Here is a 14,340-nt window from a genome sequence, read left to right on the forward strand (position 1 = left end):
TTAATAGAAGAATGTATTTAAAAGGATGTTATAGAAGAATGTATTTAAAAAGGATGTTGATAGAAGAATATATTCCAAAGTATATACCTACTCATATAATCAAATAACTGGACCATCAACATACAACTTTTACAAGCCTGTTATTCTCCTTTTTGTTTGAGAATTGTCTTTGTAGAATCCAAATTTGATGAATGTTTCTAAATAATATCTAGTAATTGTGTAGCCATTCGGAATTACATCCTATAATTTAAGAGTTATAGCATTCGGTGTAGTATATGTAGCTGATGAAAACAAATACCGTCAGATTTATTATGATGGCGTATATATTGAAGTTTGAGTCACAAATGGCATTGGGGAGGGGGGGTGAATGGTTAGTGTGTGCACGCTGCACCACATGGTCCGTCATTGAGTCAGCTGTAGTGGTTTCGATTCCCCGGTCGTACGTGACAAGGAGTAGGGTCGCCTGTCCAACCTCATAGGTTTTCTCATGGTTCTCCAGTTTCCTCCCAGTGCTAAAGACCCCTATGTGCAAGCGCATTATTGAAATAAAATTGAACCATATGTTAGTCCCGAAATGACCTAGTTTGGCGTGGCTTAGACAAGGTATTAAGTTACTATATGGACAACAGAACTACATCTTGCTTGTATCCATCAATTAAATGAAACATCTGAATAACCTCTAAATTTATTGATGTGTTTACTATTTTTAAACGCAACTTCAATCATAGGATATTTTTTTAAAATTTTAATCAGATTGAAATTTTAAATGTTTTTATAGGTACGTCTGCAAGTTAAAGATGGTGGCCGAACATCTTTAACAGCCACAGCTCTTCTGACCATTACTGTAAATAGAAATCTCCTGCCTCCTTCTTTCCCTAATGGTATTGAAACTGTAACTATCAATGAAAATGAACCATTAGGGTTCTCAGTTACACAACTGGTTGCTACTGATGGTGATCCTCGAGTAAGTTTAAAATCCAATATTGATAATTTGTTTTCGATCTACAGAAATAATCAGACATTGGTTGGCAATTATTATTAACAATTTTTATATAGCGCCATTTCCACACAAAGAGTTCTCAAGGGCACTTTACAATAAACAAATGGTAGAAACATGAATACATGAAATAAAAGATCACGAATGTTCAATATAGAAATATATCTTAATATATATGTTCAAAGTAAGAGTAAAATATAAATTGGCACTGACAATAAAGGTTGGTAAAAAAAATAGGATACAGTTACAAAATGACATAGATAATAGTTATGCCATGAATTATTTGCACATTCTATTTCGTACTAAAGCAATTTCTTATGGAAAGTAAAGTCTAAAATTACTAAATGCCTCCAAAAGCTTTGTGACATATTTAAGTGTGGTTTATTTTTATCTCATTTAGCCACCCAACAACGAAATACGATATGTAGTTGCTGCAAACCCTAGTCGACCAGCTACTACTGCTGACGGCGGTGATTACTTGTTTCTTAATCCTGAAGATGGTCAGGTTACTCTCAAACGATCAGTCAGTGGAGTTGCTTTCAGTACTATGCAGGTAAAGTTTATCAATCCATTCTTGTTTGTTGTGATATACAAGTATTCTGACACTCTGCCTAATCCGACGTATTGTAACGATCCTGTACGATGTTGGATTTGACAGAGTCCACTGTATTTAAAAATGATAGGATAAACTGTAATTAAAGTTACTCTCAAACCTGGAAATTGATCCCCTGTCACAGACATTGTCAGACACAAATTCAGGTTTTGTCTGACACAATCCGTCTGATGCCTGTCATTATATATGCCCTGACAAGGACAGCTGTCTAGTCATTTGGATGGGATGAAAAACCGAGGTTCCGTATACACATTGGCGTGCATGTAAAAGATCCCTTGACAGTTGGAATTCGATATAAGTGTAGGCGGTAGTGCCGTTGTCTGGACAATATTTCCCTCATAGCACACTGTATGGCGTATGCCCGTCTTCATTAGCCCAGTTCGGAGCAGAACAGTAGGCTGTTAAACAGTTGGAGCAGAACAGTTGGACGTTAAACCCCATTTCATTTCATTTCATTATGTATGCACAAAATTAAATATGTCAGGTACCTACATCGGAAATATTATTTCAAGGCCTGGGTACTATTTTTTGTTCAATTTCTAAACTGTTATTATTGTATAAAGTATTTAATTAAAAAGGTTGTATAATATTTTCTAAAACAATTTACAGATTTCTTAAATGTAACTTATTTTTGATGAAATTTTTGTATTTTTTGTTTTGAGTTAATGGTTGATTTTTGTATACTACAGTTACTAGTGAGTGCTGTTGATCGTGGTTTTCCTACAAGAACCGGTACAGTTCAACTTAATGTTATTATACAGAAAGATGAAGATACCTTAACAACTACAAATTATAATAGAATCATTCAGGAGAGTCTAGCTGTAGATAGTACAGTATTAGCCGTTAGTGCGTCACCAGGAGTAAGTACAGCTGATTTTAGAATTATTATGTCTAAACTGTGTAATAGTAGTCTAATATTCCAGACTGAAAGGTAAACATAGACTTTCAGACTAAACCCAATTAAAAGCAGAAAAGAATGTCCAAAAAATTATTCCAATCGATCAATCCTAACAAGTCATGGTCATTTAATATAGTTATTTTCTATAGATTTCATATCTCTTCTCTAAAGCAGCAGACACACCAGGCGAATTACTGCCTGAATCATTCGCCCGAATCTATCGTGTCTAATTGAAGTTAGATTCATTTGGCAGATTGAGTGAATTCTCCGCCCGATTTATCAGATGCCTCACCTTTAAGTAAAAGAAAAAATAGCTGCAGTGGTGGAAATTTTTTTAATGTTACGCCGTATACGTTGGCATAGAAAGAGGTGGGAGAATAGGAGTGACTGGTCGAAAACCTGAATCTGTCGCCGAGAAACACAGGCTGGAGAATTGACTGGTTACTTGTAATTGTTCTGCTGTACATTTCTTTGCAGACTCCTTCTTCGTTCTGTCTCGATACTGCGACAGGAGGGCATCATACAGACACGGCCTCTCTTCCAATGAAATTATAAGCTTTGATTCTTTCTCAGAATTTCACATTACCATTTTGTCTACTAACTCGGTTAAGTGAAACTCCAGATGGCATCTCATTTAGATCAGACCTTCTCATATCTAAACAAAACTGTTTTTTATCATATTATGTACTTGTTTTGCAATTGGTTATTTTATATAAGTGCACTAATCATAGAATAATATTTTTTCAGCCTGGTATTACATATACAATTGTTGGAAACAGTGATTCCCCAGATTATTTTAAGATTGATTCTACATCTGGTGTTATTTCTATTAAAAAAGATCTAAGAACTGACCCATCTGACAGATCACAGTACATTGTAAGTTCAAGTAGCATCTATATTATTCAATTTAGCTTAAAGGGACAAAAACACTCTTGCTGGCTTGACAGCTCCAGAAAATAAATAATAGCCTTATTCTAAGTATTAGATGTTTATGTGTCCTACCTGTTGTGTAAATTATCCATTACATCCTATTTTATGTGTCCAGAGGGTTGGAAAATATTTTTAAATACAAGTCACATTTGAAAAGGTTTACGTTAGGCTTTTCAAATCATTTAGTTGAATTTTTCCAATGTTTTAAATTAGGTGTGTTAAGATGAAATTTGTATCATCAATTAATTGGAATATTGTAAAATAGTACAATGTGTTGACTAGAATAAAGATTGGGACATATTATTCAGGTACAACAAGAGTGGTATTGAGCCTTTAATTTGTTCTCATTAATCAATCTTTAATCAGATATACCTTAGTATTAATTAGAAATTTTAATAGTTTAAAATTCATTACATGTAGCCTACACATATAATATAAAAACTGAATTTTGAAGAATTGTTTTGTGAAACGCAAAAGTTTGTAGTTTTTATAAGCTATAAATAACTACAATATAGTATGATTTTGCTCCATGCGAAGATTGGAATGACTTTTTTTTAAGTAATATAAAAAGAGATTGCTTCTTTAAGACAACAATTTTAAGGTGATTAAGCTTACGGGGTTATTGTCTTTACCTATTTAAACCAATAATGCACAAGGATTCGTTTAAAACAAAAGGCATTTGTTTCATAATAAAACTTTACAATACATTAATACGTTTGATAGAGATTTAGATAAAGACTATTGTTGGATTGGGGTGTATTTCTGTACAATTTTCTTGGATTAATGTAGTTATCACCAGTCCAAAAACAAGCATCCATCTTGATGTTCATCCCAGAATCCTCCAGGAGTAAGGCCCTTTATTGTTAAGGGGAACAACTCAATTTAGCATAGTTATTTTAAGAAGGGTTCAGACAACATCTAACTAATTGATATTGAAATACATTGTTAAAGCAGACTAGCAAGCAGGTATAATAGGGGCTATATATGACCCTATTATATATCTATATATATACTTGTGACTGTCGTTTGTCTGTCTGTCTGTCTGTTCGGGGTTGGCGGCTACACTAGGTCTGCCCCGAGTCTGAAATTTGGGGTATAGGGGTAGCTCGGACCGGGGAGTAACATAGGCTAGGTGGCGTTAGTCTACCACTTCCGGTTTCGGAGTTATGACCCCCGAGCGAAGACGGTCTGTTCGGGGTTGGCGGCTACACTAGGTCTGCCCCAAGTCTGAAATTTGGGGTATAGGGGTAGCTTGGACCGGGGAGTAACATAGGCCAGGTGGCGTTAGTCTACCACTTCCGGTTTCAGAGTTATGACTCCCGAGCGAAGCCGGTCTGTTCGGGGTTGGCGGCTACACTAGGTCTGCCCCGAGTCTGGAATTTGGGGTATAGGGGTAGCTCGGACCGGGGAGTAACATAGGCCAGGTGGCGTTATTCTACCACTTCCGGTTTCAGAGTTATGACCCCCGAGCGAAGCCGGGTATCCTGCTAGTGTAGTCATAACCTGGTTCTAAACTTATGTTTTGATCTATTTATTCAGGTGAGAGTGAAGGCCTCAAAACAATTTGCTGTCAATCTTCAAGAAGTATTTAGTACTGTTACAATTAACGTGCAAAGAAATGTCAATCCTCCAATTTTCGGACCAGATGCCTATGATGTCACTATTGATGAGAAATCACCATTGGGTATGTCTGTAGTACAACTTAATGCTACAGATGCTGATCAGGTATCGTATTATTATTTCAGATCATTAGCTCAATTTCATGAGGTAGCCTATGGCGTGTCGGCACCGTGCATCACATGAGATTATTATGAACAATATTCCAAATATAGACTTTCAGACCATAAACAATTTCATATTGTTTAAATTACAATCTTAGGAACACTTTTCAACCCCTATTGTTGTTAAATTTTTTATAATATGTTATTGGCCATCTTCGGCATTGTGTGTTTATGCATGTACATACTTTATAATGCAACTGCTTTGTTTTTGGACTAGGAACTGTTACTCTATCTATTATCATGACAATAGTCATGAAACTTTTTATCTTTCACAATTCCAAGATGGTGGCAATGATTTCATACTTAGTTCTTGTCCAAATAATACTATCAAACTTGTTAATAAATGATATTGAGGTATTCATGAAAAGCCATTGTTTGTTTTTTTTTTAAGGATGTACTGAGATATTCCTCTACAGCTATACCTGATTATTTCTACCTCGGACCAACTTCTGGTCTTATCTCAGTCAGGAGACCATTAACTGGAGCCAATTCTATTTATACAGTATGTTACATTATTCTAATTGTATTGCTATTTCAAGTATTTACTTAACAAAAATACACATAATTAATTAGTAGTAAATGATTGTGAATTTAACCCGTTAAGTACGTAGGTCGTTATATAAAGTCCTGGACAACTGCCACTCACTGTGTGTAGGGCGTAATATAACGCCTTGGAAGTATTTTCCCCAACCTATTCTTAGAACATAGTTCGTCACTTGGGGGAATCCCTTGGGAATTCCCCCACGATCGCAGCATGTGTAGGACGTTATATTACGTCCTTGACAACTGCCACTCACTGTGTGTAGGGCGTAATATAACGCCTTGGAGGTATTTTCCCCAACCTATTCTTAGAACATAGTACATAGTTCTTCGTCAAATTAATTACACAATAGAGGGTAGTTAACGTTTTAAAAACGTCACGCTTAACGGGTTAAGAGAGATGATTTAATGTATCCTTTTCATATAAGTATTACCAGTATTTAATTGACAAAAATACCAAAGATTAAGTAGTAAATGATTCTGAATCAAAGACTGATGAATTAATTTCCTTAATTTCCATATAAAATTTCTGTCCCTTGGCTGTGTTATTATTGACATGTAATTTATTTCTGACAGTTACTGAAAAGATAATTTAAATATTGTAATTAATTTATTTGACAGTTTGCAGTTACTGTTAGTGATCAGTTTAATCCCGCTAAAACTGATGTAGCACAAGTTAGCATAACCATCACTCAAGATACTAGTCCCCCACTATTCGTTAACTTACCATATTCGAGAAACATACCCTTCACTCAAGCTCAGGGTTCTTCGATATACCAAGTTGAAGCTACAGATAATGATATACAGGTAAGTTTGAAATGGGTGGGGGGAGTGGCCTAACATCTACACGGTAAATCACAATCTGTTTCACAGAGGATTACGAAAGTCTTCTAATATCTCTGTAAAAGATGACTGCCTTCAACATGTGACGTCACATCAGGCGGCGTGGATCATTGGCTCAATGGCGTGTGCATTGTTTACTGGTACGGACAGAATGGTGCCTTTTACTCATTTTAATACCCATTTACACTAAATAGGAAATATTTTTTACCTACAAATACTTCAAACGGCTTCATTTATTTTTCTAATACATAAAAAAAATGTTTTAGAATTTAATTTGTCAGAGAAAAAAAGTTAATATTTGTGGCTTATTAAGTCGCATTGATGTCATCCTTATCAGTGATTGTGTAGCAGCCTAGCGAATATTCGCTGCTGATCAGTGTGGGTAAATCACTAGTCCAGTTATGTTATAGTAAGTTGCGGGGTGTGTGGGGGTGGGGGTGGGGTGGATGGCCGAATGGTTAGGACTTGCACGCTGTATCATAAGGTCTGTCATTGAGTCAACTGGTGGGGTTTCGATTCCCCGGTTGTATGTGACAAGGAGTAGGGTTGCCTGTCCAACCTCAGGGGTTTTCTCCGGGTCCTCTGGTTTCCTCCCACTGCTAAAGACCCCTACGTGCAAGACATACCATATACACAGACATTGCAAATAATAAACAATGACGTAAAGCAAAGACTAGGGTCAACTGCTTTGACTCATGGGCAACTACTAAAGAACATTGCTGAAATAATAATATATTATACCTTAGTCCTGAAATAACCTTGTTAGTGTCAAGTGGATGTTAAACCCTCTTTCTTCTCCCCACCCCACAGCCCTCCATCTCTGTGTTCTGTTAATTGATTGAAGGAGAAAGGTAGTATAGGGTCAGCCTATTCCTCAATCCTTTTCTGAGAATAAAATACAGTTTATAAAAAAAAATCGATTTCTCTACTTCTTTAATTACTTTTCCGGTGTGTTTCCCCCTTGTCAGTGATGCAGAACGGAGGGCTTGACAAGAACAGCTGTCTAGTCGTTCGGATGGGACGTAAAAAACCAAGGTCCCATGTACACATTAGCGTGCATGTTAAAGATCCCTTGACAGTTGGAATTCGATATAAGAGTAAGACGTAGTGCCGCTGACCGGGAAAAATTTCCCTCATAGCACATTGTATGGCGTATGCCAGTCGTCATTAGCCCAGTTCGGAGCAGAACAGTAGGACGATAAATCCCATTCCATTTTTTTTCATTTCATTTCTTCAATTACTAAATTACTGTTTAATTATTTTTTCAGGGTTCTATTGTATATGGACTAAGTGGAGATTATTTAGCAGCACCTGCTTACTTTGCAGTTCAAAGTATTACTGGTGTTATATCTGTACGAAATCCATTGACAACTGATAGCGCTACATCATACACGGTAATTTTATTGAAAAACTTTAATTGATCTTATAACACTTTTCTCTTTTCTTGCTCGAATGGAAGTGTTCAGTTGTGCTGAAACGAGTTTCACAACATCTGGCTGTTGCTTGTTTACTTCACAATTCCCGAACTTATAGCTATGTTATCTATAGACATGTGAGCAGTAGCATCCAATCAGAGGTTGTGACATCGTGACCTCCACAGAAACCTTGACATTGAATGAACCTTGAACTTTGCAACTCGATTATCACAGGTAGACATTTTAGTTTGAAACACCGAGACTTGGTAGTCGCGTTCATCGAGTAATCTGATAGGCTTACAAGTTGGGCTTGTACCCAATCGAAATTAGTGCTAAAAATGTGTAGGGTATTACGCGAAGACCTTGATAAGATGAACATAGTTAAAGCGAGATCAAGCCTTCTATTGAAGATGGCTTTCGGGCTGATTGTTTTGAGTGGAATAAAATGATACATTCGGTTGATTATTGTTATTGGCAACTGGTGGGCCTGGGGGTATGGTTCTTACTTTGGCTTAAGGCATTTCTCGACGAAACTGTATCAAGACAATGTGTATTTTACCGACCGTCCACACTTGGGGCAATGGCTTGTTCAGCTACCAGTATGATCCTTGCTTATGGTGCGGGAGGTCCCGGTTTCAAATCCTGGACATGTTCAGCATCTCATTTTTAGTTTATGCTTTATTGTATTTGACCCCCAAATCCTGCAGGGACTATGTGCAGAAAGGTATGTTAAAATTGTGATAAAGGCAGAACTCTTGTTTAAATATATTTATTTTTTTCTACTTATATACAGTTAGGAGTTATTGCCTATGACAGTGGTTCACCAGATAGAAGAGCTAGTGCTAATGTAACAATTACCATTGATAGAAATCCACAAGCTCCAGTTATCTCCCCACTACAATATGCTGAAATAATTAATGAAAACCAAGCTGTACTGGTACCTATCATAACAGTTCAAGGCTCTGATCCAGATGGTGTAAGTTTAATTTTATACCTCATTCAGTCATTGTATAAAATCATCTACATCATCATCATTAACCCCCTCCCTGTGTCATCAAATTCAAAACAATTTAATACAGTCATGTCTTTCGTTCCCCAAAATCAAGTTGAACCAATGAAAATCTGTTCAGATGGTCTAACATGTACGCTTTAGATCATAAGATTTGTCATGGAGTCAAGTGACGTGTATGCGGTCCCAAGCTTGTAAATGACAAGAAGTAGCTAGGGTCAGAGGCGAACTTGTGGCTTTTGTTTGTGTCTTTTTGTCTTTTTTCTCCAATACTACTACAGACCCCTATGCGGAAGCGAATTATTGGAATAATATTGTATGGTAAATAAAACTGAATTGTATCTTAGTCCCACAATGACCTGGTTTTTGTGTCGAGTGGACGGACATATTTCTCGGTCTATCTTTTTTTTAAAAATCTTCATTTATATACCTTATTCTAAGTACGTCAGTGTTCAAATTTTCGATAATTCAGAGAGTTTTAAGGTTTTTTTAAATCTATTTTCATTGTGAAAAGTGAAAATGCCTGTTGTTCAGCACCTCAGGATTTTCAGAGAATTTTAACCAAACATTTATGGAGTTCAGGCATGATAACGAGAATATTTGCCTCAATAAATCAACCATTAAGAATTTTCTATTTATGTCTTTTATTTACAGCAAGCTGTACGATACAGTTTTACTAATGCTAGTCCTACTATATGTAATGACTATTTTACAATTTATGCTGAAACTGGTCAAATAGTAGCGAAACAATATTTAACCGAATCGCCTCAAACTCTCACCAGTTGTGTTGTAAGTATTTTTTATTTTATGATTTTCTGCTTTTCCGAGTAACTGTGCTATCATGCTAAATATATTTCTAAATAATAGTTTTAATCAAATTTTGTATTAGTAAGATAGTCAAGCTCATATAATTCATATTAATTATCTATGAACTGTTGACAACCACATCATCATTAAACATACATTACGGGAGATTAGATAAAGAGCTGGCAGTTCTCACTATAATAGTAAAAAACTAGATAATGTAAAGGGAATTTGCTCAAAATTTCAGTAAAATTGATCCCCTCTGAACCGAGAATGCAGCGATTGAATTTTTGGCCTAGCCTCCATCATCTTTACTAAAGTTGGTACGATAAAAAACATCCATTATGATTTAATCATGAATGAATGTTGAGAAGCAAATAGGATCCTAATCCAGTAAATATCCCAGGCTACCGATGACATCGAGATTTGATTATGGTCTGGATATGTTAATTAATGTCTAATTAATAATTTAGATAACATTTCAGGCCTAAAGAAAGACCTGCAACAGGCAGATTTAGCTCTTGCATAATGCATGTTTATGTTATGAAATATTGAATTGTTGTGTTTGTAGATGTCTATAACAGCAACAGATGTAGCACCATCACCTAAAAATAGTCAACAAGCTACAGCAAGAATAACAATTCAACGAAATACAGCTTCCCCTGTATTCCTGGATATTTATGAAACTACTGTGCCAGAAAATGCGCCTCTAACCAGAGAAATTTTGAATGTCACTGCTGTTGATGCCGACTCTACAGTAAGTGAATATCGGTTGTGTTATGTCTATTTAAAATGATTTTTTGTGAGGCAATGCCAATTTTTATTGTTGTATTTTACCCACATATTTAAAAGATAGATATGGTATTGTGTACTGAGAAAAATATTAGCAGACTGCGTCATTCAGATTGATATTACTAAGTACAAATAGCTACTGATCAACTATGCATTTATACTGACTGTATTAAAAAGTGCGCAAGACAGATGAATTGGATAAGGCAAAATCTCATTTGTAATGTGGATTAAGGCAAGGTTAAATTCACATTGAATCAAGCAAATTTCTCAAACTTATTGTGTTCACAGAAACAAAATGCATTGGAATCTAACTTTGCAAACTGATGCCAATGTCAATGCAGTGTAAGTTTTGACTATCTTTTAGCTGACTGGTCTATTTTTTATTAAATTTATTTACTATTTACAATTTATGTTTAAGCAAGTATATAAAATACATAATCTGAGAAAATATTTTTTCAATGAATATATAGAGGATATTTGTCGTTTTAGAGTGAATAACATATTTTATTTCATCGAGAAGCAAGAAAACTTATATTTTCACAAATGCGTAGCATGAGTGAAAATATAAACGTTTTCTTGCTAGGTAAAAACAACATGGACTACTTTAGCCAGTGGAATAACACTTTTACTACTGATCATAAAATATATAGAGGATATTTGTCGTTTTAGAGTGAATAACATATTTTATTTCATCGAGAAGCAAGAAAACTTCTATTTATTTTATGATTTTACAATCATTTTAGGTAAAAACAACATGGACTACTGCTAGCCAGTGGAATAACACTTTTATTTCACTGATAAAACGCGGTATTCCACTACTGATCATAAAATAAATTGATATTTTTTGCAGGCTATTTTCTCTACAGTGACATATGAGTTAATAGGCGATGATGACGTCGCTTCATTCTTTAGTCTGAATCCTAATAATGGTATTATAACTATTAATAGTGATCTTACAAGAGCAGATAAAAACCAGTATACTGTAAGTAAACCAAACTGATTTGCTCATTTTTTTTTACTTTTTATTTTGCTTTCATTTTAAAACATCAAGACTTTAAAACTTATGATACTGACATCAAGTTAATGGAAGAATTTTCAATCTAAAAGTGCTATATTATTTTAATTTAAGATTTGTAGAATATTTGTACCAAAAGTACCTAATTATCTTTGCATTACAGGCAAGAATAGTTGCTAAAGATGGTGGAAATCCTGCAAGGTCGGCTGTTACCACCGCCAAAATTAATATTCTTCGTAATTTGAATTCACCAGTATTTGATTCCCTGACGTATTCAAACAGAATTTTGGAAACTAGGGCTATAGATACACAACCAGTAATAACATGTAGAGCTTCAGATGCTGATTCTCCTGTAAGTAATCTATACCTTCACATTGCATATATGAGAGGATATTGTTGTCTGCCCAGGCCATCCATCAGTCAGTCTGTTTACGATTCTTTATACTTTACACTCTATAATTTAAGTCTATATTGTCGTTTACCCAGTTGGTCCTTTCACATGTCTATCAGGTTAGAGGGTGTCTTTACTACTACCCTTAGGAGGAATGCTGTCAAAATCAATTTTGCCATTAAAGCTCTTCAGAGATTTTGAGAATTAGGTTGAGAGGCAAGAAGTATAAATATTTTTTATGTATTAACAGGGACCACAGAGTGTATTGAGCTACCAAATGGTTGATACAACTGTAGGAAATAAAGCTAGTATTTACTTTAGAGTAGATCAAGCAAACTGTAATGTATATATGCGACAGTCTTTGATTGGTGATGCGGACGATACATTGACTTATACAGTAAGTATCTTTATATTTTTGTGGATTAATAAACTGTCATGGACAATACAATATGCAATTTAACTTAACAATAAAAAGTAAAAGAGCAAGCTATATCCTGACTTGAAGATATGTTTGAGATATATTTAGATCTTTTGAGAATAATTGGGTCATATGTTCCATACCATCATTCTCCATATGAACAGGAAAAATAAAATCATACACTTAGCCTATCCCAAAAAATTAATGTTTAAAGATATATTATTTAAGATTTACATAAAGAGCTAACAATTCTTGCTATAATGGCTTAAAAATAGATAATGTTAAATGAAAATATTGAAAATTTCATTCAAATTACTTCATTCTGAGCCAAGTTGTCACTGTTTGTAGTTTTGACAAGATGTGTGCATTGTGGTAACCAGGGCACTGGTGTATTCGAGATTTAGCCTCGCTTTCCCATTTTTAAATTAAAAGAAATATGATTTTTAATTCTTATCTGTGTTCGATATAGAGTTGAAAAAATATGCTTTTTTTGTGGCGTGCCAATTGCCTCATAGCTTTCCAGAAATTTCAGTGAATTTTAAGCCAAAAGATGGTTGTGGTTTTGTGTTCTATACTTTTAATAATTGTGTATTAATAATATTTTTTAGTTCAATATCATCGCATCAGATAATGGTATACCAAGGCGATCAACGCTAACACCTGCTGCTGTTACTATTACTGTTGACAGGAATTTATTTGCACCAATATTCGTAAATGCACCATATGAATCACTTGTGAATGTTAACCAGGCTTTAAATGTTGTGGTGGACAGAGTTAATGCTACTGATGCTGATAGAGTGGTCAGTGTTTTTATTATATAATAAAAGTATAAAATTTGTATAAAATTACTTCCCTTTATAATTAATCTATTGGACTTTTTATTTTTTATTATTTCAAATAAAAATGGGTCATAGTGATCATTTAAGTTATGCAGCATTATCTGAAACACATTTTTTTTTTTCGTATGGTCAAATTGATGTTTGATTATTAATGGAAAAAATCAACCAATGTATTTGACATTATTAAACAGTATGGTAGTATCCTTCATGCCCCATATTCTGGCCATGACATGTTTGTTTTCTGATACAGAATGATGAATGTCCGCCTTTTCCTGCTTATCAATGACAAATGATCTCCAGACATTCCATTGCAATCCCTTCCTTACAGTTAGAATTGACAATGTGAAAAGAAAACATTAACTATAGGTTTAAATGACCTAAGCTTGTTTGAATGTTGGGCATTGTGTAATAGATTGGCAGATCATTCTTCGAATGATGACATTAAACATAATAGATATAGGTTCAATAGATGTCAAATAGCTTACAGTGTCATGTGTTTGAATTGCCAGAATAATACGTTTTTTACATTTTTTTTTATTAAATGGGGGGGGGGGGGGAGGGGTGGTGATGGCTGAATGGTTAGCATATGTGCGCTGTATCATAAAGCCTGTCATTGAGTCAACCTACGTGGTTTCAAATCCCTGGTTGTACGTGACAAGGGGTACAGTCACCTATTCAATGTCGTGGGTTTTCTCCGGGTCCTCCAGTTTCCTCCCACTGCTAAAGACCCCTATGCACAAGCGAATTATTGAAATAAAATTAAACCATATGTTAGTCACGAAATGACCTGGTTTGTGTCGAGTGGACGTTAAACCCCATTTCTCTCTCTCTCTTTATATTAAACAACAGTCTTACTCAATTTCTTGTTTTAATGATTATTATTGATGCTTATATTTTCAGGATCCATTTAATCGAGTTCGTTATTCTATCATTGGAAATAGTCCATACTTTGCAATTGATAGTGTATCTGGAGACATACGAAAACTTGCTGCATTAACTACTGATAATGATGACAAATATTCAGTAAGTAATAAGTTGGCTCCTAATTGTTGCAG

The 14,340-nt window shown here is 34.9% G+C and overlaps 1 protein-coding gene and 1 long non-coding RNA gene across 2 annotated transcripts in view; both read left to right on the top strand.

Annotated features, from left to right (window-relative positions):
• Positions 1-818: 818 nt before the first annotated feature.
• LOC130010697 (uncharacterized) lies at positions 819-2,464 on the top strand. Its single transcript, XR_008785974.1, has 3 exons — positions 819-964; positions 1,398-1,550; positions 2,300-2,464. It is a non-coding gene; the product is annotated as an uncharacterized LOC130010697 (long non-coding RNA).
• Positions 2,465-2,497: 33 nt separating this feature from the next.
• LOC130010847 (protocadherin Fat 4-like) overlaps positions 2,498-14,340 on the top strand; it is a 42,578-nt gene continuing 30,735 nt past the window's right edge. Inside the window, exons 1-14 of the mRNA XM_056098945.1 lie at positions 2,498-2,541; positions 3,240-3,384; positions 4,978-5,163; positions 5,611-5,721; positions 6,381-6,566; positions 7,871-7,996; positions 8,811-8,993; positions 9,681-9,815; positions 10,402-10,587; positions 11,473-11,604; positions 11,801-11,989; positions 12,279-12,425; positions 13,055-13,246; positions 14,186-14,308. Coding sequence (XP_055954920.1) covers positions 2,498-2,541; positions 3,240-3,384; positions 4,978-5,163; positions 5,611-5,721; positions 6,381-6,566; positions 7,871-7,996; positions 8,811-8,993; positions 9,681-9,815; positions 10,402-10,587; positions 11,473-11,604; positions 11,801-11,989; positions 12,279-12,425; positions 13,055-13,246; positions 14,186-14,308 — 2,085 coding nt within the window. The remainder of the gene's footprint in view (positions 2,542-3,239; positions 3,385-4,977; positions 5,164-5,610; positions 5,722-6,380; positions 6,567-7,870; positions 7,997-8,810; positions 8,994-9,680; positions 9,816-10,401; positions 10,588-11,472; positions 11,605-11,800; positions 11,990-12,278; positions 12,426-13,054; positions 13,247-14,185; positions 14,309-14,340) is intronic.

This window comes from Patella vulgata, chromosome 2, assembly GCF_932274485.2.
Source record: "Patella vulgata chromosome 2, xgPatVulg1.2, whole genome shotgun sequence".
Taxonomy (NCBI): domain Eukaryota; kingdom Metazoa; phylum Mollusca; class Gastropoda; family Patellidae; genus Patella; species Patella vulgata.